Source organism: Medicago truncatula, chromosome 4, assembly GCF_003473485.1.
Source record: "Medicago truncatula cultivar Jemalong A17 chromosome 4, MtrunA17r5.0-ANR, whole genome shotgun sequence".
Classification (NCBI taxonomy): Eukaryota; Viridiplantae; Streptophyta; class Magnoliopsida; order Fabales; family Fabaceae; genus Medicago; species Medicago truncatula.
In genome coordinates this window covers 4080844-4104971 of record NC_053045.1, presented here as the reverse complement: position 1 = coordinate 4104971, position 24128 = coordinate 4080844, and the positions used below count along the sequence as shown (strand labels likewise).

The following is a 24128-nucleotide window of genomic DNA, read 5'->3' as shown; positions in this document are numbered from 1 at the left end:
TCATTCAGGGAATGCAGAGGCTTACGAGGGAGTAAGCGATCTACGAGAAAAGTATGATGAACTACGCCGAGACATGAAAGCTCTCCATGAAAAAGGGAAATTTGGGAAGACTGCGTACGATCTCTGTTTGGTACCAAGTGTCCAGATACCTCACAAGTTCAAGATTCCAGATTTTGAGAAGTATAAAGGGAACTCCTGCCCTGAGGAGCATCTAAAAATGTATGTGAGAAGGATGCCTGCGTATGCCCAAGATGATCAGATTCTTATCTACTACTTCCAAGAAAGCTTGACTGGTCCCGCCTCAAAATGGTACACGAATCTAGACAGAACAAAAATCCAAACTTTTCGTGATCTATGTGAAGCTTTTGTGGAACAATACAGTTATAATGTGGATATGGCTCCAGACCGAAGTGATCTTCAGGCAATGACTCAGGGAGACAAGGAAACATTCAAGGAGTATGCCCAGCGATGGAGGGATACCGCTGCCCAAGTCATCCCGCGTGTAGAAGAGAAAGAGATGACCAAGCTCTTCTTAAAAACTCTCAATCAGTTCTACTACAAGAAGATGGTCGGAAGTACGCCCAAGAATTTTGCTGAGATGGTTGGTATGGGTGTACAGTTGGAAGAAGGGGTCCGAGAAGGACGATTGGTCAATAAAAGTGTCCCCGCAGGCAGTTCAAAAGAGAAAGACCAGGAAGTGAGTATGGTGAAAGGTCATTCTCGACGACAGGCTCATCCGCAATTAAATCCACCTCATCAGGCTCAGAAAACACCGCAGTATGATCCGATTCCTATGAAATATGCGGAGCTGCTTCCTTCTTTGCTTGAAAGAAACCTTGTCCAGACCAGACCACCTCCGCCGATACCTAAGAAATTGCCGGCTAGGTGGAGACCTGACCTCTTTTGTGCCTTCCATCAAGGGGCACAAGGTCATGACGTTGAGCATTGTTTCTCCTTGAAGATTGAAGTCCAGAAACTGATTGACGATAATGTCTTGCCTTTCAAGAATTTGAATCCGAGTGTGTAACTGCAATTGGGTTGATGTTTATGTCTTCTTCTGCTACTCGATTTGTTTCTAGTGATATGTTTGTTTGTTTACTACCTTTTCAAAAAAACATCCTTTCGTCCCGCCCGAGATGAAAGTGAACTGGTGTAGGGCTTTTTGCTTTAAGAAATTGTCATCATTAATAAAAAAGTCGTTTTGATCCCGACTTTGCTTTTATTTTGTGCTTTTTCTTGGAAAATGGTAATACAAAAAACCAAAAAAATCTTTCTATAATCATTCTCAAATATCTGCATAATCATAACTTATACTTACTTGTCAAAATCAATAATCAAATCATGCATTAATAAACCCGTTGAACACAATAACCATGTACTCTCTACCAACTTTGAGTTCCGTGTATCCGAAGCCAAAGAAGAGGAAAGTGAAGAGGCTCCCGATGAGATCTCTCGCATACTGGGGCATCATAAGCCGTCAAAGCTACAAAAATCATGAAGATAGTTCAGAGGATGGCAATCACTTACAAAGACTAGCTCAAGGTACTATCATTTGCTTTGCTCGGATATCATGCTCCAGCACACATTTCAACAGGGGCAATCCCCTCCTTCCATCAAGTATACAACATGAAGGTCGTGCTTCTCGCGGAGGTCGAAGTCCCGACAATAGGAGTTCTGCTGAAATCCAAGCTTGAACGAACTTAAAATCTCAAGAGTTTGGAACAAACTTCCAACAGGAAGGTTCGTCCCCGTAAATGTCAAGAAGGAGACTTTGTGCCTAAAAGGGTATTATTTTTCCAACCAGAATCCAGGGACAAGTGGATGCATAACTACGAAGGCCCATGTGCAACTATGAATTTAACAAACCCGCACGTCCTGTGAATACCAGTGCAGTCAAGAAATACTCTGTCAAAAATAAAAGCTCGATAAGTCGCAAATCTGAAAAAAGGCGGTTTAGGCAAAAGTGAGCGTCTCGGTGGACTGAAAACCCGAAAGGGCGGTCTAGGCAAAAGTTAGAGACATGAACAAAATGATGATTATCCTGATAGATTGAAAACCCAAAAGGGCGATCTATGCAAAAGTTAAGGATCAAAAGACAAAGTAACTGCATCCGATCGGGCACAATCCACTTGGGGCATCCAATTATCAAAAGACCTCCGATTCGAAGCATCTGCAGATCAAAGACTCAGAACAGGGGCATTCAAAGTTGTTAGAGAGAATAGCGGTTACTGTGTTTAATGTACCCTTCCCATTACATTTACCATTTTTCCAAAATTTTCAAAAATCCGTGGAGCCATGCCCTTGATAGGTCGCCACTCAATTCATCAAATTTGAGCTTGTGCCCATTTATTTGGAACTCTCATTCATTCTATTTGCATAATTTCTTCTATGTTTGATAGCAATACTTAAAGCAAAAAATTTAAAAAATACAAAAACTTGTTTTACATTTTTTGAAAAGTGTGAACAACAAACACACTCTCTTGGAACTCGTGAGTAGGTGAAGTGTACATCAGCATCCGCCTCGAGAACGGTTACACTCCGGAAGAGAAACATGGCTAAACACTATGGAAAGGACCTCTACTTTGAGCAAGATGCAGTCATAATCCCAAAATAAAATAAAAAGGGTACAAAAAAAACAAAGCTCGCTAAGTCGAAAACCTATAAAGGCGGCTTGGGCAAAAATGAGCGTCCCGGTGGACTGAAAACCCGAAAGGGCGGTCCAGGCAAAAATTAGGGGCATAAAAAAAAAAAAAAAAAAGAATATATTTCTGGTGGACTGAAAACCTGAAAGGGCGGTCCAGGCAAAAGTTAGGGATTTTCAAAGAAAAATAAAACAAAAAAGCATGACTGCTGAAGCATACCAATGGAAGGACGCTCTGTGACAGTTCACAAATGGCGAATTCTTCCAAACTTTTTAACAATGGGCTTACCCCCAGGAGGCATCAGTTGCTCCCTTGGGCCAGGTTCTTACACCATCAACGGCTCGATTTGTTCACAATAGTATCACCACCAAAGAAGCTTGCCGAGTGTTTGTACTGCGATGTCAGTCCGCCTCCCATCTTACCTGTCTTGTCTCGTTCCATCGAGGCACATGGCACATACGGTCTATACAGTCATGCAGTCACACATTCATATGTTCACATCCATACATTCATACAATCATGCATTCATCAACGTTTTGCATATATTCATACGTTTATGCGTACACAACATATGCATAACATCAATTCACACATAATTGCATCAGTCATCCAGAATCTCGTTTCGGTCGTGTCTATTCAGGTCGGTCTTAACTTATCGTTTTGTCAACCCGCAAGTTTCCACAAATGAACATCTCGCATTTACCTTCTTATCCTCAAAGTGTCCTCCCTAGTGTGTCTGGTCCAGAGATATCACCCGTCAGTTTCAAGTGCGGAGTCCACCAACGGACGCTTGTGTTTAGCTTTTTATCATGTTTCAAGTGCGGAGTCCACCAACGGACGCTTGAGTTTAGCTTTTTATCCTGTTTTCAAGTGCGGAGTTCACCAACGGACGCTTGAGTTTAGCTTTTTATCCTGTTTCAAGTGCGGAGTTCACCAACGGACGCTTGAGTTTAGCTTTTTATATGTTTTCAAGTGCGGAGTTCACCAACGGACGCTTGAGTTTAGCTTTTTATCTCGTTTCAAACTATCAAAGTCCACCAACGGACCGCTTGAGGTTACCCTTTTATCTTGTTTTTTCATTTGTCTTCCTACGACTATCATACAGGTAGTAGGCAATGTCTTGTCATTTGTCTTCATACGACTATTTTACGGATAGTAGACAATGTCTTGTTTCGTCTTACCTTCATACGACTATCATACAGGTAGTAGGTAATCTATGTCATTTGTCTTCCTACGACTATTTTACGGATAGTAGACAATGTCTTGTTTCGTCTTACCTTCATACGACTACCATACAGGTAGTAGGTAATCTATGTCATTTGTCTTCCTACGACTATGTTACGGATAGTAGACAATGTCTTCTGTGTCTTACCTTCATACGACTATCTTACGGGTGGTAGGTAATCTCATTTATTTGTCTTTATACGGCTATCTTACAGATAGTAGACAATGTTTTCTTTCATCTTGCCTTCATACAACTATCATACGGGTAGTCAGGTAATACAACTCATGTTAATCTTTTATCTTTATGACCAGCAACTAGTTCCAACCAACGAACAGCCTGCAACAAGTGGCCAATTTCAACCAACAAATAACTTATATCCTTCTATTATTTCATTTTTCAAAAACCAAGTCCACAAATGGACATTGGAGTCTGAACCATTGCATTTTTGTTTCGAGAAATCGAGACGATGAGGAACAACCATTTTCCCCAGTAAAACCAGATTCCCCAGTAAAGTCGGATCCCTTTCCTCGAAGAATTTGGGTATCCCAGTGTCTTTTCATTCCAGTCGAGCCGTCATTGTCATCATACATTCATAATTGAATCATAAGCATCCATAAAACATCTTAGGTCAAAATTGGTGCACTTTTTATATTTAAGTCTCTTCGGCTCGTCGAGTCAAAGATTTTTACCTTCGAATCTCTGAGCGAAGAAACTTAAATAGGGGCATCTGTCATACCCCAAATTTTGACCTAAGGTTCCACTGACACACGTCTCCGAACTCGGGCCAGACCCACATCTCAGTGAAAAATTCGGCAGGGAGGTATTTTGAAATACCTCATAAAATTCCGAATCGGGCCCTCTTCTCTCAGTCTTTAATTATTTATTTCCATCTTTTATTTTTTTATTATTTATTTATTTATTTTAGTTTAAAATTCTGATTTTAATTTTAGTCCAAGATTAGATTAAATTTCCTTTTATTTATTTATTTATTTTATTTAAAACCAAAAATGTAGATATTATCATTTTATTATTAATTTTCTTTTTAATTAAAATTCCAAAATTGTCCAAAGTCCCAAAAATGTCCATGAGTCCCAAGAACAGTCCAGGTTCATGCGTAACAAACCACAAACCATCACCCACATCCTCATCCAGTCTGTTACGCGCCTATCTCCGTCTCAATCTCCTAAAATCTGCAATTTTTGTAACAAATCCGTAGCCTCAAGCCACACTATAAATATACACCTGCAATCACACACAAAGGGACAGCAAAAAAGCCAAAACAACACGACGGGAGCCGAAATTCATAGAGGGAGAGAACCAAGAGCGGCCGAAATTCAACCAAAAGCCAGTGCAATTCAACATCAAACCAGAAGCCATCACGAGCCTCAATCATCAAAACCAATTTCCAGTCCCACCGTACCAAGAGAAACATACAATATCAGAAACCAATCAGCCAGTCACACGACACCATAAACCTGCAAAAATCACAGCAACACAACACACAGCCGTGATAACCATTACACAAATCATCAACAACCAATACACCATCATTCCAAACCGAATGCAACACGTCCAGAACCTCAAACCAAACAAACAGATCCCATTACAGAAGACATTTAGATCTAGGACTTTATATGTTGTTTTTGTTTGTCTTGTTTTGAATATAGGAAAAATCAAGAAAAAGAAGCCGGAGACACACAGAAGCCAGACGGACACAAAAGGCCATTCAAGCCACAAGTCGACTACAGCAACAACAGATTCGTCGCCGTTACAAACGACAACAAGCAACCGGATTCGTTCCAGAAAAATCAAAGGTAGTTTTCTTTCTTTTATTTTAGATCTAGAAGTCTAAGTCTGGTGTTTGGAAATTTTAAGGCTAGAAACGAATAGAGAGTGGAAAGAGGGTTTGAAAACCGAAAAAATAATTAAAAAAAGAGGAATTTGAGTGTCCGGCGCGGCGGCGCCACCGCGGTTGGCCGGCGAGCCACCGCTACGGAAGAAACCTAACCACCCTCCTCGCCGGAGAAGAAGAAGTTAGAGAGAGGAGAGAGTTTATGAGATAGAGAGAGAAAGACAAGAGGGAAATGAGAGAAAATAGGGTTACACCCTTTATATACTTCCCTAAACCGGTTCGGTTCACTAAAACCGACCCAGGATTTGAACCGAACCCACTTCCCTAGCCTGTCCTCTGAGCCCAATTCCCTTTCTGCTTGCTATTCTGCACCCCCTGTTTACTACTGCACCCCCACCTTGTGTTTGGACCATTTTTTTTATCTCTTTTTTTTTTTTTTTTTTTAGCATTTTAATTCTTTATTGCAGACCTTAGAATGTAAATAGGCTTTCTATGTACTAGTCATAGATTTTATATTTAGGGTAGCCGCGCTTTTTATTCTTTATGCTCCGTTAGTTTAATTTCATTCCAATCATTCAAAAAACAACAAAAACATGCAAAAATCACAAAAATATTTTCATAAACAAACCTTGATCCTAAATCAAGCGGTCGTCCTTTTTATTTTTTTAATCAAATACCAATCAATTTAATTATACTTTGAGTCATCTTTCTTTCAATAAAAAACACAAACCAATCCTTATTTGCCACTTGGCTTTTCAATTTAAAACCTTTTTTCAAAACTAATAAAAAATACACAACCAATCAAACGTTAATTTCTACCCCGAACTACGAGGTTTTGATCCTTCACGGGTACGTAGGCAGAGGACACTCGTCCTTCCAAACAATAAAAAATGTAGATAAATTAGGTCTCACTTTATTTTCTTTTTCATCACATTAATTCTTTCTTTTCAAAATAAGCAAGCAAGTTATAGCGCATTGAATTAAATAAAACCAAGAGGTTCTCGTAGAGTACTACGGACATAAAGGGTGCTAACACCTTCCTTTTATGTAACTAACCCCCGAACCCTAAATCTTTTCAAATAGGGGTGTTTTGAACTTTTTTCCCCTTTTTCATAAAAAATTAAATGTTCAGTCGTGAAATAAATTAGTGAGTCAAAAGCTAATCAAATGGTCTTGATCTCCGAAAAATGACGCGACAGTCAAGTTAGAGTCGCATTTGTCGAGTCAAAGATGTTTATGTTGATAAGCTGTGAAGTTGTAATTGTTTATACAAACTATGAATGAAGTGTTAAATGATATATTATTATCTGTAATGAATGTTAAGATGATTTGATGTTGATTAAATATAATTGTTGAATTATATGCTTAATATTATTGTTTTGTGAAATCTCACCCCTTCTGCTTGGAAATGTTGCTCTTCGTATGAGTAACTTGCAGGTGATCGTTAGTAGGTTGCTGCTGTTGCTGTCGTGAGTGTTTTATTCCTCACTGAGTCTTAGGATGCTCTGATACGTAACGGGATGGGATCTTTTGTGGCTATTTTCTATTCCTTTACGTATTGCTTATGTTTTTAATAAGGCCTGCGTGCCAAAGACTTATCTATGTTAATGAATTCAATCCGCTGCAAAGTTTGAATGAATATGTTGATGATTTTTGGAAAGATAATTAGTTAATTATCTCATTTATTATTTTTAAGAAGTGTAGCATTCCGTTATGTGCTGAATACTCTGATAATTATTATGAAATTTTTATGTTGGGAAAACGGGGTGTTACAAAAGGAAATAAAAGCCTTTGTTGATGATGAACTTAAGAGGGGAGATGAAATACCACAATCACTTGTAAGAGGAAATGAAGGATCATTAATTTCCTTGATCATATTCTCACAAGACTATGCTTCTTCATGTTGGTGTTTAGAAGAACATGTCACAATACGTCAATGCAGAGAGAAATATGGACAAATTGTTATACCTGTTTTTTATTACCAAATGATTGTTTTCACTTGAAATTCTAGCTTTTAAGTTACTATTCAACATATCTTTTTCAATGATGCAACCTTGTAATGATGCTATAGGATTTTGTTTGGACACTCTTTTGTTAACCTATTATTGAACAATGAAGAAAATGAAGAAAAGATGATAGCAAAGTTGATAACTTGCAGCACAAGAAATAAGCTTTGAGGACATTTTAATATTTTACTTTGTTCTCTTTTGGTTCAGTTATAGTTAGTTACTATGCTTATGTAACCACATGTATAAATACCTATGTACTCATTCAATAATCAGTAAGATTTTTCCCTCTTTCATTCCCTCTTATGGTGAATGCTCGTAGAACTATATAAATCTCCTAGTGTAGTTGGACTGCAAGGACTCTTCGAGAAGACGGAAGACGTTCCGATGGCTGAAGAGGTTAAGGTGAATGCTTGTGGAACTACCTAAAATTCATAGTGTAGTTGGACTGCAAGGACCTTCGAGAAGGCGGAAGACATTCTGAGGGCTGAAGGGTTTAAGGGGTGTAAACTTGTGGAGTTACTTGGTGTAGCAGGAAGCAAGGGAAAGAGCAGCAATGGTGGTTGATGTTAAAGTGGCATCATCACTGATTTGAAGTCAAGGTTGACAATTGTGAGAGTTAACTTAAAATCAGGTTTCTGCAGAATCGTGACACGATGGCTGGGCAACATGGCACGATTGGAGGTTTCAGTTTTGAGGCAAAGCACTGGAAAAATCATGGCACAATGGGGTCGCATCGTGGCACGATGGTGCGTTGGCGACGAATAACAGAAACGTATTTTTGGGTGCAGATTTGTTCCAAATTTTAAGCAATACTTTTACTATAAATATAGACCTTGTATCAGAGTATTTCTTTGAGAGAGATAGAGGGGGCTGAAACAGGTTTAGAAAAGCAACAACAAAACTAGGGTTTGTATAGAGTTTGTCTCTTTGGAACTAACACTAGGGTTTGAGGGTTGATTCACCTTGGGAAACACTATTAGGATTGAGTCTATTGGTTACGGGAAGAGGCTGGGACTTTGGGTAGAATTAGGCGGGAGACTTATTCTTGTAACCCATTGATTTCTCTTTTGTAACGTTACTCATCATATAGTGGACCGAACTGGGTCAACAAATTCTTTTGTGTTCTCTATTCTTTTTCTTCTTGCTGCTGTTTTTCTACTTTTTGGCTTGTGTTTATAACTGTTCCATACATTTTGATTTTGGTTGCTTGACTATCCCTTGCTCCACACATCAAGTTTGTTATTGGTGTGATTTTTCTCATCGAATTCACAACAGCAACCACACATTGTTGATAATATGTACCAGCAGATCATGATTAGAAGGCTCGTTTTTTACTTTGTATTATCTTTGTGGACTCAATTTACCAAAGTTGGAACATGTACTATCTGATCTTTATTCAATGGTCCATTGCACGTAGTTGTGTTTAATGTGTATATAGGATGTGAGGATTTTGTTTTAGACATCTGAGTATTATTGTTTAACTTGGTGAATTATTATTTATTAATGTGTTACAAATTGCTAATATAAACTAAGATGCTTTTCTTTTCATTTAATTCAGTCATACTATTAAATGTTGGCTACTTTTTGCACATCATGCTTAGATATTCCGTTTCTTTTTCTTTTTTTCACAAAAGGAATATACAAAATTTGTGCATTAAGAAATGAAACAAAAGACGGTTTAAGAAAATGAGGTCAAGAATAAACACACACACAAGAAGACACAGAGGAATAGATATAGCTTAAGAAATGACAATGACCTCTCTCATACTCAACTAAGTAATAGTCAGTATATGTTTTCTAAACAAGAGAATTGTTAGGGATGCATATTTTTTTGACAAGCACGCAGTATAAGTATATTTTTGGAATAATTATTTATAAGGAATAATATTAAAATAATTGTATAATCACTATACAAGTTTTCAAAATAAGATAATTGCTAGCAACCCAATTTTTTTACTCGACACATTCTTCAATCAGTTCATGGTGTAGATGTCCTTCTTCTATTCTACCTTTGGAGAATACTGTCAAGATTTATGTTGGTGGAAGCTAGTTTACACTCACCGAAGATTAAATTTTGTTTAATTATGCACAATTATAAGGGGAAGCCTTAGTGTAATGGTAAAGTTGTTGTCACATGATTGAAAGGTTACAAATTCCTTAAAACAACCTCATTTGTAAAAAAAACAAGGTAAGGCTGCGTAGAATAAATCAGTTGGTGCGACCCCTTCCCGGATCTTGTGGAGTTTTAGTGCACCGGGGGCTGCTCTTTTCTAAGAAGAAATGGTTTACTGGTTTTGTTTTTGATTTTATGGAATCACACACTTGTTTGCTACCAGAATTAATTATGAGTCTAAATGCACCAATGGATTTGGTTTTGCGATGAATTCTTTCTCTTTATTATGCTCCTCCCCTTATCAATCATATTATGTATATTTTCAATTGTGATTGGATAGTTTCAATTTATTATACTCAAGAAGGGAATGAATATGTAAAATTTGGCTTGCCAATAATGGTATCTCTTTGGTTATACATTGATCCTGTAAATGTTAATGTGATAATTGTGTTTGTGGCAAAAAAACTCATTCATGTATTATTGATTGTCATTAAATTATTTGAATGATACTGTTTAGTGAGCGGTCCACACGGTTATAGAAAATTCAAATAAATAGTTTCAGACTTTAAAGTAAAAGTGTGGTATATTGATTATTGCTAGTGCCCGACAAGAAGACGAGGAAAGGAAATCCACCCACCATTATTGAAAAAGAAGTTATTATTAAATATTTTAATATATTTAAATTTAGAGGAAAGTGCAAGTCCAATATTTTAATAGGTAACGTTAGTATTTTTATTTAAAATCCAATGTTGGGTGGGAGTGTGAATTTATAATAGTATATGAGTTGAAACTTCAGACTTTAATCTGTATTTAAGGTCAAGGACATTGTTTGTTCTATCTATATATGAGAAATAGTTGAATCAGATCTCTAGCAAACAAAGCATTTAAGGTCAGTAATTTCTTTCCTTTATTGTGATATTTAAAGTTTCAATCCAAGAGTATATTTTATATATAGTTAATTCATTTATTTTATATATGTATGTAAGATGTGAGGATTTTGAACTAGATGAATAATAAATATTCTTATATGTATCTCCTTTACTTTGATTTGGGTTCATTGATTCATTCCTGTACAATTGCATTAGCTCATGGTGATTAAGGGTTGTCAGACAAAATTGATGTTATTATTATCAATTGATTATATGTTTTATGTGAGTTTATCAATATTCTAAAACTAATGAATCATTACTTAATGTCAATATAGTAACTCCAGTTTCAATGATGATCCTTTTGGTCTGGATCATTGCTCTCTTGGGCTTTCTCAAAGTTGCTGCTTCATTGTTGCGTCGCGGTCAAGAGAGACGTGATGGGGCGGGTCTTATTCCTGAGGTTGAGGTACTAATAAACTTTTATGAGTTTTAACATCTTAGAATATTACCTCTGATTCTGCTTCTATATATAAAACTCAGTGAAGACTCATATAACATTAGCCTTTACTTTACCCTATATCCTAATACTACAAGAATTGGTACATGAACATGGAAGAATATTAGTATTAAATATTTTAAACAACAATATTTTGAATTTAGAAAATGTTCAAAATTATTTTCTTAGGATTCTTTTTCAGATCAGATTGAAATATGAAAATAATTTGATAGCATTAATTAGAGCAGTCTGTTTCTTATCAATACTTTAAACTATAATATTTTGTTCATATCTATAAAATCAATTCCCTTCATTTTATTTAAATAAATTATTTTCACATATATTTAGTTTTTTCTTCGTGAGGTTTCACCTGAATATTTATAAAGAATCCAATACCTCTGTTTTGTTAATAAGTTGAAGGGTGTAGCAGAAAGGGAAATGCCAAACAATACTCCTCAATTAAAGTATGATGTTTTTGTAAGCTTTAGGGGCGAGGATATCCGCCACAGCTTTCTTAGCCATTTGGTTAAGGCTTTTCCTCGAAAGCAAATAAATGCCTTTGTTGATGACGCACTTACGAGGGGAGATGACATATCACATTCACTTTTTGAAGCAATTGAAGGATCTCCCATTTCATTGGTCATATTCTCAAAAAACTATGCTTCTTCACATTGGTGTTTAGATGAGCTTGTGAAAATAATCGAGTGCAAAGAGAAATATGGACAGATTGTATTACCTATTTTCTACGGAGTAAAACCCACAAATGTACGACATCAAAAGAAGAGTTATGAAAATGCATTTTCTAAACTTGAAAAAATGCATAATTCGTCTCAGGTGCAGATATGGAGAGACGCTTTGAAAATATCTTGTAATTCGTCTGGAATTACATCATCAAGTTTTCCGTAAGTTCTTTCTAGCTGTATATATTATGTTTCTCAACATATGCATGTTGGTTAATCTATATACTTATATTAAAAGTAATGTCCCTTGAATTTACCATTTTGCCCCTATAAGGGGCAATTTGGTAAATTACTAATTGGTTGAGTTTTTTTTAAGGTTGCCTATGAATTTCCTTTTATGCCCCTAACCAATTTTTTTAATTATTTTCTAATTTTTATATTTTTAATAACTTTTAATTATTTTCCAATTTTTATATTTTTAACTATTTTTCAATTTTTTCTCCCAAATTCAGTTGCTTCTACATTGCCGTTGTGGGAGATTAAGGTATCGTTTGACCCGACATTTTTCAAACTTCTCTACATTTTTAAGGAGAAGTTACGTCAAACACAATATCAATTAAGTACTTACTAAAAAAAGTACTTTTTTTGAACGCATAAAATTGAATTGAATGAGCTTTGACTAGAAGATGTTGAATGTTACTTTAAAAAACTATTTCTCGACAATTTATTTCACAAACACCTCTTTTCAACTTACGTCGGGAACCTTTTCTTTATTTTTTAATATTATATATATTTTTTTAACAATGGCCTATGAATTTCCATTTTTGCCCCTAACCAATTTTTTTTTAATTATTTTCCAATTTTTAATAAATTTTAATTATTTTTATATTTTGAACTTTTTCAAGTTTTTCTTCCAAATTCAGTTGCTTCTACGTTGCCATTGTGGAAGATTAAGGTATCGTTTGACCCGACATTTTTCAAACTTCTCTACATTTTTAAGGAGAAGTTAGGTCATACACAATATCAATTAAGTACTTACTAAAAAAAGTACTTTTATAACAAATAGGTTAAATCTATGGTTAATATTGCATCACTGGTTAACATTTAGAAATAAGAGATGACATTTTGCATAAATTAAATCTAGGGTTAATATAGTAAAGTCACACGAAAAAATTAGGTTAAATCTAGGGTTAATATTGCGTCACGGGTTAACATTTAGAAATAAGAGATGTCATTTTGCATAAATTAAATCTAGGATTAATATAATTTGTTTAGTAAAATTAAAGAGAAAAATTAGGAGCGATTTGTTTATTTTGATTTCCTCAACAATTAACATTAACATTTTGATCAAATTAAACATGGTTAATTAAATAGGATTAATACAGTAAAATTAAGCAAAGAAGTTAGGTTAATTCTAGGGCAAAATTTTGCGTCCGGGTTAACTTTAAGAAATAAAATAAAATAGGTTAAGTATAGCAAGACGAGTTAACATTTATAAGTAAGAGATTAAGTTAAGTATAGCGAGACGGGTTAACGGTTATTCCTTTAAAAAAAACAGCATATAATTGGGAACATACTTTTATTTTACTTTAGATAAACATTAAATGCAAAAGTGTGGGGGAAAAAATTAGGTTAAAATTAGAGATGACATTTTGCATAAATTAAATCTAGGGTTAATATAGTAAAGTCACGCGAAAAAATAGGTTAAATCTAGGATTAATATTGCATCACGGGTTAACATTTAGAAATAAGAGATGACATATTGCATAAATTAAATCTAGGGTTAATATAGTAAAGTCACATGAAAAAATTAGGTTAAATCTAGGGTTAATATTGCGTCACGGGTTAACATTCAAAAATAAGAGATGACATTTTGCATGAATTAAATCTAGGGTTAATATAGTAAAGTCACGCGAAAAAATTAGGTTAAATCTAAGGTTAATATTGCGTTACGGGTTAACGTTTATAAATAAGAGATGACATTTTGTATAAATTAAATATAGAGTTAATATAATTTGTTTAGTAAAATTAAGGAGAAAAATTAGAAGCGATTTGTTTATTTTGATTTCCCTAACAATTAACGTTAACATTTTGATTAAATTAAATAAGATTAATACAGTAAAATTAAGCAAAGAAGTTAGGTTAAATCTTGGGCAAAATTTTGCGTTCGGGTTAACTTTAAGGAATAAGAAATTATAATAGTTGTTATGTTATTTGTTATGTAGTGTTTTAGGCTCTGTGTTGCAAAATTTTGGCTTACGCAGCTTTGATTTTCATATTTATAAAGGACAACAATTTTCTATAATTTATAAGATTTCTCCTTCGAAACTAAATTTAAAAAAAATATGTTATTCAACCCGTGCGAAGCACGGGTTTGTAACTAGTTAGTAAAAAGTAAAAAGAGAACCTTTATTTTCTATGTATGTTTTACTAGAATCCCTGCTTAATTAGTAATCAGATCAAACAGGACATTCTTTACTCGTTTATTTAACCTAGAGGTTATATTAAATCCAGTTTATACAATTTTATAGTATACTATAATTTGCAAATAATATATAAAAATTAAACTATATTAAATTCTGGGTACATCCATTAGATTTTCGGTAAGCGCTTCAACCATACATTTTGTGTGTTTTACAGATATTTCACCTTTTTTGAGAGTGTATATATATATATATATATATATATATATATATATATATATATATATATATATATATATATATATATATATATATAGGATTTGTTAGAACACACCCACTAATTTTTATGTGGGAGTGTTTTAGCAAATTATAATTAAAAAGTTAATAAATACACCTTAAAGTGTATGTTGCTATAACACATCTTCTAAAAAAAAATAAGTGGGTGTGTTCTAGCAAATCCTATAAACATTTGCTAGAATACACCCACTTATTTTTTAGAAGGAGTATTTTAGCAAGTGAATAACTAAAAAGTGGTTAAATACACTCATGTATATTATTGGTGTATACATTTAAACCTTATTATATACATAAATGTCTTTTTTTAAATAGACAGATTTTAATACCTGTTTTATACGGAGTAGATCCTATAAGCACCGATGTCTTTTTTAGAATAGACGCACCAAAAATACATTTAAACCTTATTATATTAATTAAGTTTACTTCCATTTATCCCTAAAAAAACAAGATTACTTTCTTATATATTATATTATTGACTGTTGTTTATACCAAAAAAAAAATATTATTGACTGTTGCACCTCTTTCGGACAAGGATTAGATCAAACAAGACATTCTCGACACTAAAAAAAGTTTACTTCCTTAGATATCATTGGTTATTGCACCTTTTCGTTCCTTTTGTTTTAAAGTTATATATAAATTTTGTTACGTAAAATTATAAAATTCGTCCCTTATCTGAATTCTATTATGCAAAAAAATCATCAAAAACTCATCAAATTTTTAACAAATTCAAATCTTCATCATACAAATTTAAAATCTCATATTTCATTCGAAAAATCTCATAAAATGCTAAGATATTGACATTTTATAACATATAAGACTAAATTGGGACAAAAAAATATAAAATAACCAAAGTGTTACTTAAAATTAAGTTAAGGGATAAATTATATAATTTGCCATTTTATTACTTTTGATAAAACTGTTTTTTCTTTTCCTTATAACATCCTTAACTATTTATTATCTCATTCTATCTATTTTTGTTTCTGCAATAAAAAATTGAAGATATTATTGACTTGCATTGAACTATGGAAATTAGTATATTCTAATTTCCAAATGATATATAAAAATGGCACTATTTTGAAACTTCTCTATACATCCTTCAATCAATAGGAATGATGCCGTGCTGGTGGAAGAAATCACCAAGGTTGTGTTGATGAGGTTGAGTGAGCTGAAGAATTCACCGGTTAACTCAAAAGAACTTGTTGGAATTGACAAACCAATTGCGGATTTGAATTCATTGTTAAAGAAAGAGTCAGAACAGGTCCGTGTTATTGGAATTTGGGGCATGGGCGGTATTGGCAAGACAACTATTGCAGAAGAAATATTTAGCCAAAATCGTTCCGATTATGATGGTTGTTGTTTCTTGGAAAAGGTCAGTGAAAGGTTAAAAACACCTGGTGGAGTTGGATGTTTAAAGGAAAGCCTTTTATCTGAACTATTGAAAGAGTCTGTGAAAGAATTGTCCGGTGATATAAAGAGACGGATTAGCCGCATGAAGGTTCTTATCGTTCTTGATGATGTCAAGGAGACAGATCAGCTCGAGATGTTATTTGGAACTCTTGATTGGTTTCAATCTGATAGTAGAATAATTCTAACATCCAGAGATAAGCAAGTACTAAGGAATAATGAAGTTGAAGATGATGATATATATGAGGTTGGGGTATTGGATTCTAGTGAAGCACTTGTGCTTTTCAATTCGAATGCCTTTAAACAAAGTCATCTTGAAATGGAGTACTATGAGCTATCAAAGAGTGTGGTCAATTATGCCAAAGGGATTCCGTTAGTTCTTAAGGTTTTAGCTCATATGCTTCGTGGAAAAAAGAAAGAAGTATGGGAAAGTCAGCTAGACAAACTTAGAAGACTGCCAGTTCAAAAAGTTTATGATGCAATGAGACTCAGTTATGATGATCTTGATCGTTTAGAGCAAAAGTATTTTTTAGATATTGCATGTTTCTTCAATGGGTTGGATTTGAAAGTGGATTACATGAAACATTTATTGAAAGATTGTGATAGTGATAATTACGTGGCTGGTGGGTTAGAAACGTTGAAAGATAAAGCTCTTATAACTATTTCTGAAGATAATGTTATATCTATGCATGACATTCTTCAAGAAATGGGTTGGGAGATTGTTCGGCAAGAATCTAGTGACCTTGGAAAACGCAGTCGATTATGGAATCCTGATGAAATTTATGATGTATTGAAAAATGACAAGGTAAAAAATATGTCATTTTTAGATTAATATTTGTCATGTCGATTAAAAATGTGCCTTTCAAAGATTTTAATGTTTTATTTTACTTTCATGATTGCAGGGTACCAATGCTATTAGAAGCATAAGTTTGCCAACAATGAGGGAGCTGAAGTTAAGCCGTCATGTATTTGATAAGATGACCAACCTGCGGTTTTTGTATTTTGGTGGTATAGAAGGTTTTGATTGTTTTCCTCAAGGGCTTCAATCTTTTCCACTTGGTATAAAATATCTTCATTGGACATACTGCCCTCTAAAATCATTCCCAGAGAAGTTTTCTGCAAAGAATCTTGTTATATTGGACTTGTCAGATAGTCTAGTGGAAAAGCTTTGGTGTGGAGTGCAGGTAATTGGATATTTATCTTCCAAATTAAATTTATCTTAATTCAAGGAATTATAAAATAATTATGTAAGGCTATTTTTAATCTCACCATATATTTTTTTTTGGTAGCAGGATCTAATTAATTTAAAAGAAGTTAGACTCTCTTATTCAATGTTATTAAAGGAGTTACCAGACTTTTCAAAAGCCATAAATCTTAAGGTATTAAATATCTCAAGTTGTTATCAGCTGAAAAGCGTCCATCCATCTATTTTATCTCTTAACAGGCTTGAGCAATTGGGTCTATCGTGGTGTCCCATCAATGCACTGCCATCATCTTTTGGATGTCAAAGAAAGCTAGAAATACTGGTTTTAAGATACAGTGATATTGAGATCATACCTTCAAGCATCAAGAATCTTACAAGACTAAGAAAACTAGACATACGAGGTTGCTTGAAGCTTGTGGCTTTACCCGAGCTTCCTTCATCAGTTGAAACTCTACTTGTTAAAGATTCTTTTTCACTGAAGACTGTATTGTTCCCTTCAACAGTTGCTGAACAATTCAAGGAAAACAAGAAAAGTGTTGAGTTCTGGAATTGCGAGAACTTGGATGAAAGTTCTCTCATAAATGTTGGGTTGAATGTTCAAATCAATTTAATGAAGTATGCTAACTTTGGTTCTGATGAAGCAATGTATGTGTATCCTGGAAGTAGTATTCCAGAGTGGTTGGAGTACAAGACAACAAAGGATGATATGATTATTGATCTCTCTCAGCCTCGTCTCTCACCTTTATTGGGCTTTGTCTTTTGCATTGTTTTTCCTAAGTGTTTACTAAATTTCAGCAAATTTATATTGAAAATCACTACAATTGAGGGTGACAATGAAAAGGATGGTGTCGATATCAACTTGCGTAGTATGCCATTGGATATTTATTTAGATCATGTATGCATGATACAGGACCAACGATGTTCTGGGTACCTAACTAGAATAGCAAAAAATCAGACAAGCTTTAAAATCAAGGTTACAGCAATGTCAGGATTCATCAAGGTGAAGTTAAAAGGGTTTGGCATGAGCCCCATAAACCAGTCAACATATCAAAACCTCATTCAACAAATGGAATACGAATGTGCTTAAGGTGAAAGGAACAAAGGAAATAAAAGAAAAAGAAATTTGAGGCGAGAAAAGCCTTAAATGGTGCTGCCTTCCTTCGATTGTTAGGAGCAGTTTTTTGTTTTCTTTCGTGTCATTTTTAACTTTTCTGTAGTGTTGTTTTTTTTTTTTTGGTTAAGTAGGCTAGTGGCTAGAGCTTACACAATATAATTGTGGAGAAGTGGAGTATCCGGGGTTCGAACCCCAGCTCCTGCATATAATATGCAATATCCCTACCAACTAAGCTAAGCTCACGGGATTCTATAATGTTGTTTATTGTGTTGAAATAATAAAATATTATGGTTAAGAGTGTATGAATGAATGAGCCCATATTTGATTTATTTGATTTGAAGCTAATAATAATAATACTAATTTTTAATTTGTATGTTTAACCGAAGTTAATTTTGGTGATGACGTGTGTGTATATAACTTCTAAAATTGATTTTTCTTTGTAACACATAAAAGATTAAAAGTGTAATTTCATTTAAATAACAAAACTAAGATTTGTTGAATCATAGATTCTTTGAAGGAGAACCAATGTGGTCTGGGTTTATGGTAAACAATTCATACGCTTTAGGGATTTAATCTCCTGCTCTTGCGCATTGACAAAAATTAGTTCGTCCGAGGAAGCTCGCCTTATTGCCCCACATATTTCTTGACGAAAGATTAGCCAAAAGATAATTAGATTAATATTCATTTCATATACACTTATTGTTGATATTGGCTTCAAATTTGTGGTCTGGAAGAACAGAGAAATCGTGACACGATTTTGGCATCGTGACACGATTTCAAGTGACCGTAAGCAAGTTTGCAGGACGCCAAATCGTGTCACGATTTGGGAAATCGTGACACGATTCAGAAACTTGCTGGTTAAGTATCACTGATAAGGACTGGTCAACCTGGGGACCGTTGCAGATCGTGACACGATCTAGGGAAATCGTGACACGATTTCTTCAGGGGAAGACTAGTATATATTGTGTTCTTGTGCTTTTTTGAAGACAATCTTAGGAGAGCTTAAGAGAGAAAACTTGGAGATCAAAGGAGGGATCCTATGGGGTGTGTGTCTTTGATGAGAGTGTTTCTTAGGTTGGGAAAAACATTATAATCACCTTGGGTTTTAGGGTTCATAGTGTGAGAGTGGGAAAATACCAAAGGGTAGATCTAGGGTTTGTTCATGTGTAAAGCTTGAAAGCTAGAGTCGTGTAACCTTTTGTAACACTTTCACATATTGGATCGGAGAGCTGCTCTCTGTTGAGGCAAAATCCCTAATTAATTTTAAAGATAATAAACTTTAATGATTAAGGATTAAATGGACTTTGATTAATTCCTTGGTATTTAACTTGTGCTCTTGAGTGTTTTCACTAAGACAGGAACAAGGTTTGAATCATACCAAGATGCATAAAATCAAAGGACATTGAATCCATGAACTAACTCTGAAGTTCAGAAAGTTAGTTCAGAATGTTGATCAGAAAGTTGATCAGAACGTTCTGATGGTTGTTCAGAAGCAACCCAGTTCAGAAGGTTGCTCAGAAGCAACCCAGATTTATCAAGAACATGAAGAGCATGCAAGTACACTTGACATGAATAAAAGGTCCAGAAAAGTAAATCTGCATGGATCTATCAACAAATAAAGGCATGGACAAGGATCTATGTCAAAAGGATCTTTAATGTTCATCCAAGACTATGAACATTAAAGTACTAGGAATATTCCAAAGAGAATATTGTCCTAGATGATGCATTCACTGCACTTCAGTTGTATCTTACTATTAGGTTTGATTACATTAAAAGTTAAGTCTTACAAATCAACCTAAAGTAAGAACAAATGGAACATTCTGAGATCAGAATGTTCACTTCTGCACATGCTTCCAGCCATGAACAGTGTAGTTGGTGGAAAGATGGAAAAGCTAGCAAAAGGAGATCTTGCATCAGAGATAACATGTACTCTGAGATGAATCAAGCAAATCTCGTTGAAGCATGGGCCTGAAGATTGAAGATCCACTATCCTCTCTTTCCTGCACCAAATCCAAGACAGATTTGAATCAACTTTATCCTACTTTTTCAAGCAACTTTTGATGCATATGGAGAAGTAACTTTTGAAGGATAAAACTTGAACAAATCTCATGTCACGTATTGGATGGACCCAGAAACTCATCAGACATTCATCCTTGATGAACCCAGATGAAGAACATCATGGATATTAAACATTCTGATGGTCAGAATGTTCAGCTCAGCACATGCTTACTTTATGAACAGTACAGTAGGTGAAAAGCAAAAAGCAAATCTGTCTTGATCAACAAGAGATAGACACATATGGGAGTTGGTACAGTACAAGGACCACACAATCCCTCAAAGCATGGGCCTGAAGATGCAGAATCCCACTAGATCTTTCATGCACCAGTCCCAAGGAAAATCTGGGAAAGGAACATTCTGATGTATGTGGAAAAGCCCATACTTTGGTTGTTGCCCAGAAATTCATATGAAAAGCATATGACACGCCCAGAAATTCATGTGTTCATTCATATATGATGAACCCAGATGAAGATCATGATGAACGTAGATGAAGATCATCATGAACGCAACAACATTATGATGTTCATCAGAGATCAGAATGTTTGCCCAGAATTTCAAGTTAAAGCTTGTGGGACCCAGGACACATGGCATAACACCATTGGACCCTACAACGGCTATATGAGCCCAAAGACTCTATAAATAGAGATCAAGGCATTAGCAAAACTTGCACCATTGCAAAGCATACAAGAAAACAACTTGATTTTGTTTGAAGCTCTTGCAATTGAAATTGATCAATCTCTAAGGCTCTTGTTTCCTTAGTGCACATCAATACTCTTTGTTATCTCATGCAAAGACAACTTTCTTCCTCCTCCTCCTCTGTTTGATTCTCAAACATTCAAACTCCACACAAATTGCAAAGCATACAAGAAAAACAACTTGAGGTTGTTTTGAAGCTTTAGCATCTGAATTGATCATCACTGAAGATTCTTTAATATCTTCTTGTAGTGTAAATCAATTCTTTCTGTTATCTCTTTAAAGATAACACTTCCTTCCTTTCTTCTCTTGTCTGATTTCATTCATTCAAGCTTCAAACATCTTGTAAAGTCTCATCTAGCTTTAGGGGTACTAAAGTGTTAGTTTGAGCTAAAGGTGCAAGAGTCTAAGTGGGTAACTTAGCAAGAAGAAAAGAAAGTCTCATCTAGCTTTAGGGGTACTAAAGTGTTAGATTGAGCAGAAGAAGCAAAAGTCTAAGTGGGTAACTTAGCAAGAAGAAAAACAAATCTCATCTAGCTTTAGGGGTACTAAAGTGTTAGTTTGAGCTGAGTTTGTAAGAGTCTAAGTGGTTAACTTAGTAACAAGGTGCAAGCCTGCTGAGGCTTAGAGAATACAGTTGTTGTAATTGTTCAGGTGAACAAGGATTGTAAGGTGCAGGATTTGAGAGGTTATCTCAAGCATCATAGTGGAAACTCTCACAAGATTGTGAGGAGTGGACTAACCCACATTGGGTGAACCACTATAAATTTCTGTGTGTTCTTTCTCTCTTCCCTATACTCTTTAATTACAGTATACATACACACACTTACACATTTACTTTATTAAACTGTTTATGTGTATGAACTTCAGAACGTTCTGAAGTCAGAATATTAACTTAACTATTCCAAGTAAAATACTTGAGAATCACTTTTAAGTTTCAGGTTAATTTTTAAAGGGTCACAATTCAAACCCCCCTTCCTTGTGACTATTTTATCTACTTCAATTGGCATCAGAGCCTGCCTCTATGGGTTGAGCACTTAATAGTGTATGAGGAAAAGATCCAGAAAGAAGTAATGTCAAAACCTGCAAGCCAAAGTGCATATCACATATGCAACAATGTGGGATATTTGAAAAGTAAAATCCCTCTGAAGAAGAAAATGCAAAGATGGCATTCAGAGATGATTTTGAAGAAGAAGTCAACACATGAGTAAAAGACAACACATAAAGTAAAGAGGTAAGAAATCTGATCCTTATCTTTTATATAAAGTGTTTACTATTATCTCATATGACTCATGCATTTTATCTTAAAAGTATGAACTTTTAAAATAATAACTTTTCTTGTATAAAGAAAGAAAATGTGAAACTACTAATCTTGAATGATATATATTGAAACCATTCAAAAATTGTAGAACTCTCACTTTAAAATATTTGAGAAACATAAGATTCTCAATGAGCAAAAATTGTAAGATTTAACAAAGTCTGAATTTTTGAAATAAAATGTTATTTTGAAAAGCGAAGTAATATTTTGAAAAAGGACATAACCAACTTTATAAAGTCTGTTAAGACCTTTCAAAAAGGATGGTTTAGGATTCATAACCTATCACAAACAAAATTGTCATGAAAATATGTTATACCAAACAAAAGTGAGAAGGTAAATAAAAATGATCATTTTGAAAAAGGATTCAACATTTTGAACCTGTATATTGTTTTATGAAAAGAAATTTGAGAAAAATCCTCATTTCAAAAAGACATTTTATCCTAAATTAGATTGGTCTCAAAAGGTTGAGATTGGTAAAACATAATGTTCTTATTACAACAAAGCTGATTATCTTAAATCAGAATATGGTCATAAGAAATAATCTCTCAAGAAGAGAAACACTAACCTTCAAGGACCCAAAGTAATATGGGTACCAAAAGCTTTGCCAATCTGTGATGCAGAAATATTTGCTTCCAAGATGATATGTGGAGAAAATGTTCAATCACTAGAAGATGAGCAAATGGAATTTGCAACTAGTTTTAGTCTCAACATAGAAGATCTAAACTCAGACTTCAACACTGATGTGTTTCAAGATGCTCAGAAAAACAGGTCAGATTGTGCAAGAAACATCTGAAACTGAAGATCTGAATGTTCATGTGTCTGCAGATCATAATGTTCAGGAAAATGCTCCTGATGCTGAAGCTACTCAATCCTAAAAGTTGAAAGCTTCAAAGTTTGTTCCTTTGTGTTCAAGCAAGGTAGAAATAACTTTGGAAGTGTTTGAGAATGTCATTAATGTTGATCATGTATCATATATCATGTTCTTAACAAAATTGTCTTTCAAATCTCAACTACATGATTCTGCAACATATGATTGAAGAACAAGAAGACTTCTCATATTTTATATGAATTGGCTTTCACACTCACACTCAAGCATTTTAATATGCCTCTAAAAAAAATGAAGTGTATGAGAAGGAGTATCAAATCTTTAAACTAAAGAATTTGACAACAATGAGGTCCTCCAAAAATGGATCAAGACATCCCTGGAGAAACCTTTCAAAAAGCTTTTGACATTGCTAACAAAGTTGTTCAGATAGCTGATGAAGTTCAGAATGTTGAAGTACTTCAAAAGGAAGTTGATGTTGCTGAGAATGAAAGTCAGCAAGTTGAAGCAAATACCTCAAATATTGAGATTGCAGCCAATAAGGTTCAGGAAGCTGATGCAACTACTGAAACATGAATTCAGAAAAGTTGATGCAGCTACTAAAAGATGGAACTCAAAAAGTTGATGAAGTTCCTACATAACAACTTCAGAAGGTTAATGAAATTGAAAAAGCTTCTAAAAAAAATACCTCAAAAAGCTAACAAAGCTGAAAGCTTTAATTGGAGAAGGATCCTTTAAATCTTCTACTGCTGAAACAATTTCAAAATCTGAAGTGATGTTACAAACATCATGAGTAAACTCCAGTTTGATGAACAAGAAATTGTTCTAGAATCTGATATGGAAAATGACCCTCTGTCATTAAAAGATCATGATATGTATGATGTTGCTAAAGTTCTAGCCACACATAT

The 24128-nt window shown here is 34.4% G+C and overlaps 1 protein-coding gene across 4 annotated transcripts; it reads left to right on the top strand.

The window, feature by feature from the left end:
- The first annotated feature begins 10597 nt into the window (after positions 1–10597).
- Positions 10598–18657, top strand: LOC25491438 (TMV resistance protein N). Of its 4 annotated transcripts, none has more exons than XM_039833930.1 (6): positions 10598–10730; positions 11046–11176; positions 11627–12108; positions 15714–16815; positions 16913–17194; positions 17300–18657. In XM_039833930.1, the coding sequence occupies exons 2-6, from the start codon at positions 11060–11062 to the stop codon at positions 18299–18301; spliced, it is 2985 nt and encodes a 994-aa protein (XP_039689864.1). In that variant the 5' UTR covers positions 10598–10730; positions 11046–11059; the 3' UTR covers positions 18302–18657. The 4 variants fall into 4 exon arrangements, with proteins under 4 accessions (XP_039689864.1, XP_024637486.2, XP_024637487.2 ...); XM_024781718.2 differs by having other exon boundaries at positions 11621–12108; positions 17303–18657; XM_024781719.2 differs by having other exon boundaries at positions 11621–12108.
- The last annotated feature ends 5471 nt before the right edge of the window (positions 18658–24128 follow it).

Bases quoted from the DNA above. Each gene is read 5' to 3' on its own strand.
- LOC25491438 (XM_024781719.2), top strand. From the start codon at position 11,060: ATGATGATCCTTTTGGTCTGGATCATTGCTCTCTTGGGCTTTCTCAAA. The intron at 12,109-15,713 runs GTAAGTTCTTTC...TTCAATCAATAG, and splicing joins ATTACATCATCAAGTTTTCC to GAATGATGCCGTGCTGGTGG. The intron at 17,195-17,299 runs GTAATTGGATAT...TTTTTTTGGTAG, and splicing joins AGCTTTGGTGTGGAGTGCAG to CAGGATCTAATTAATTTAAA.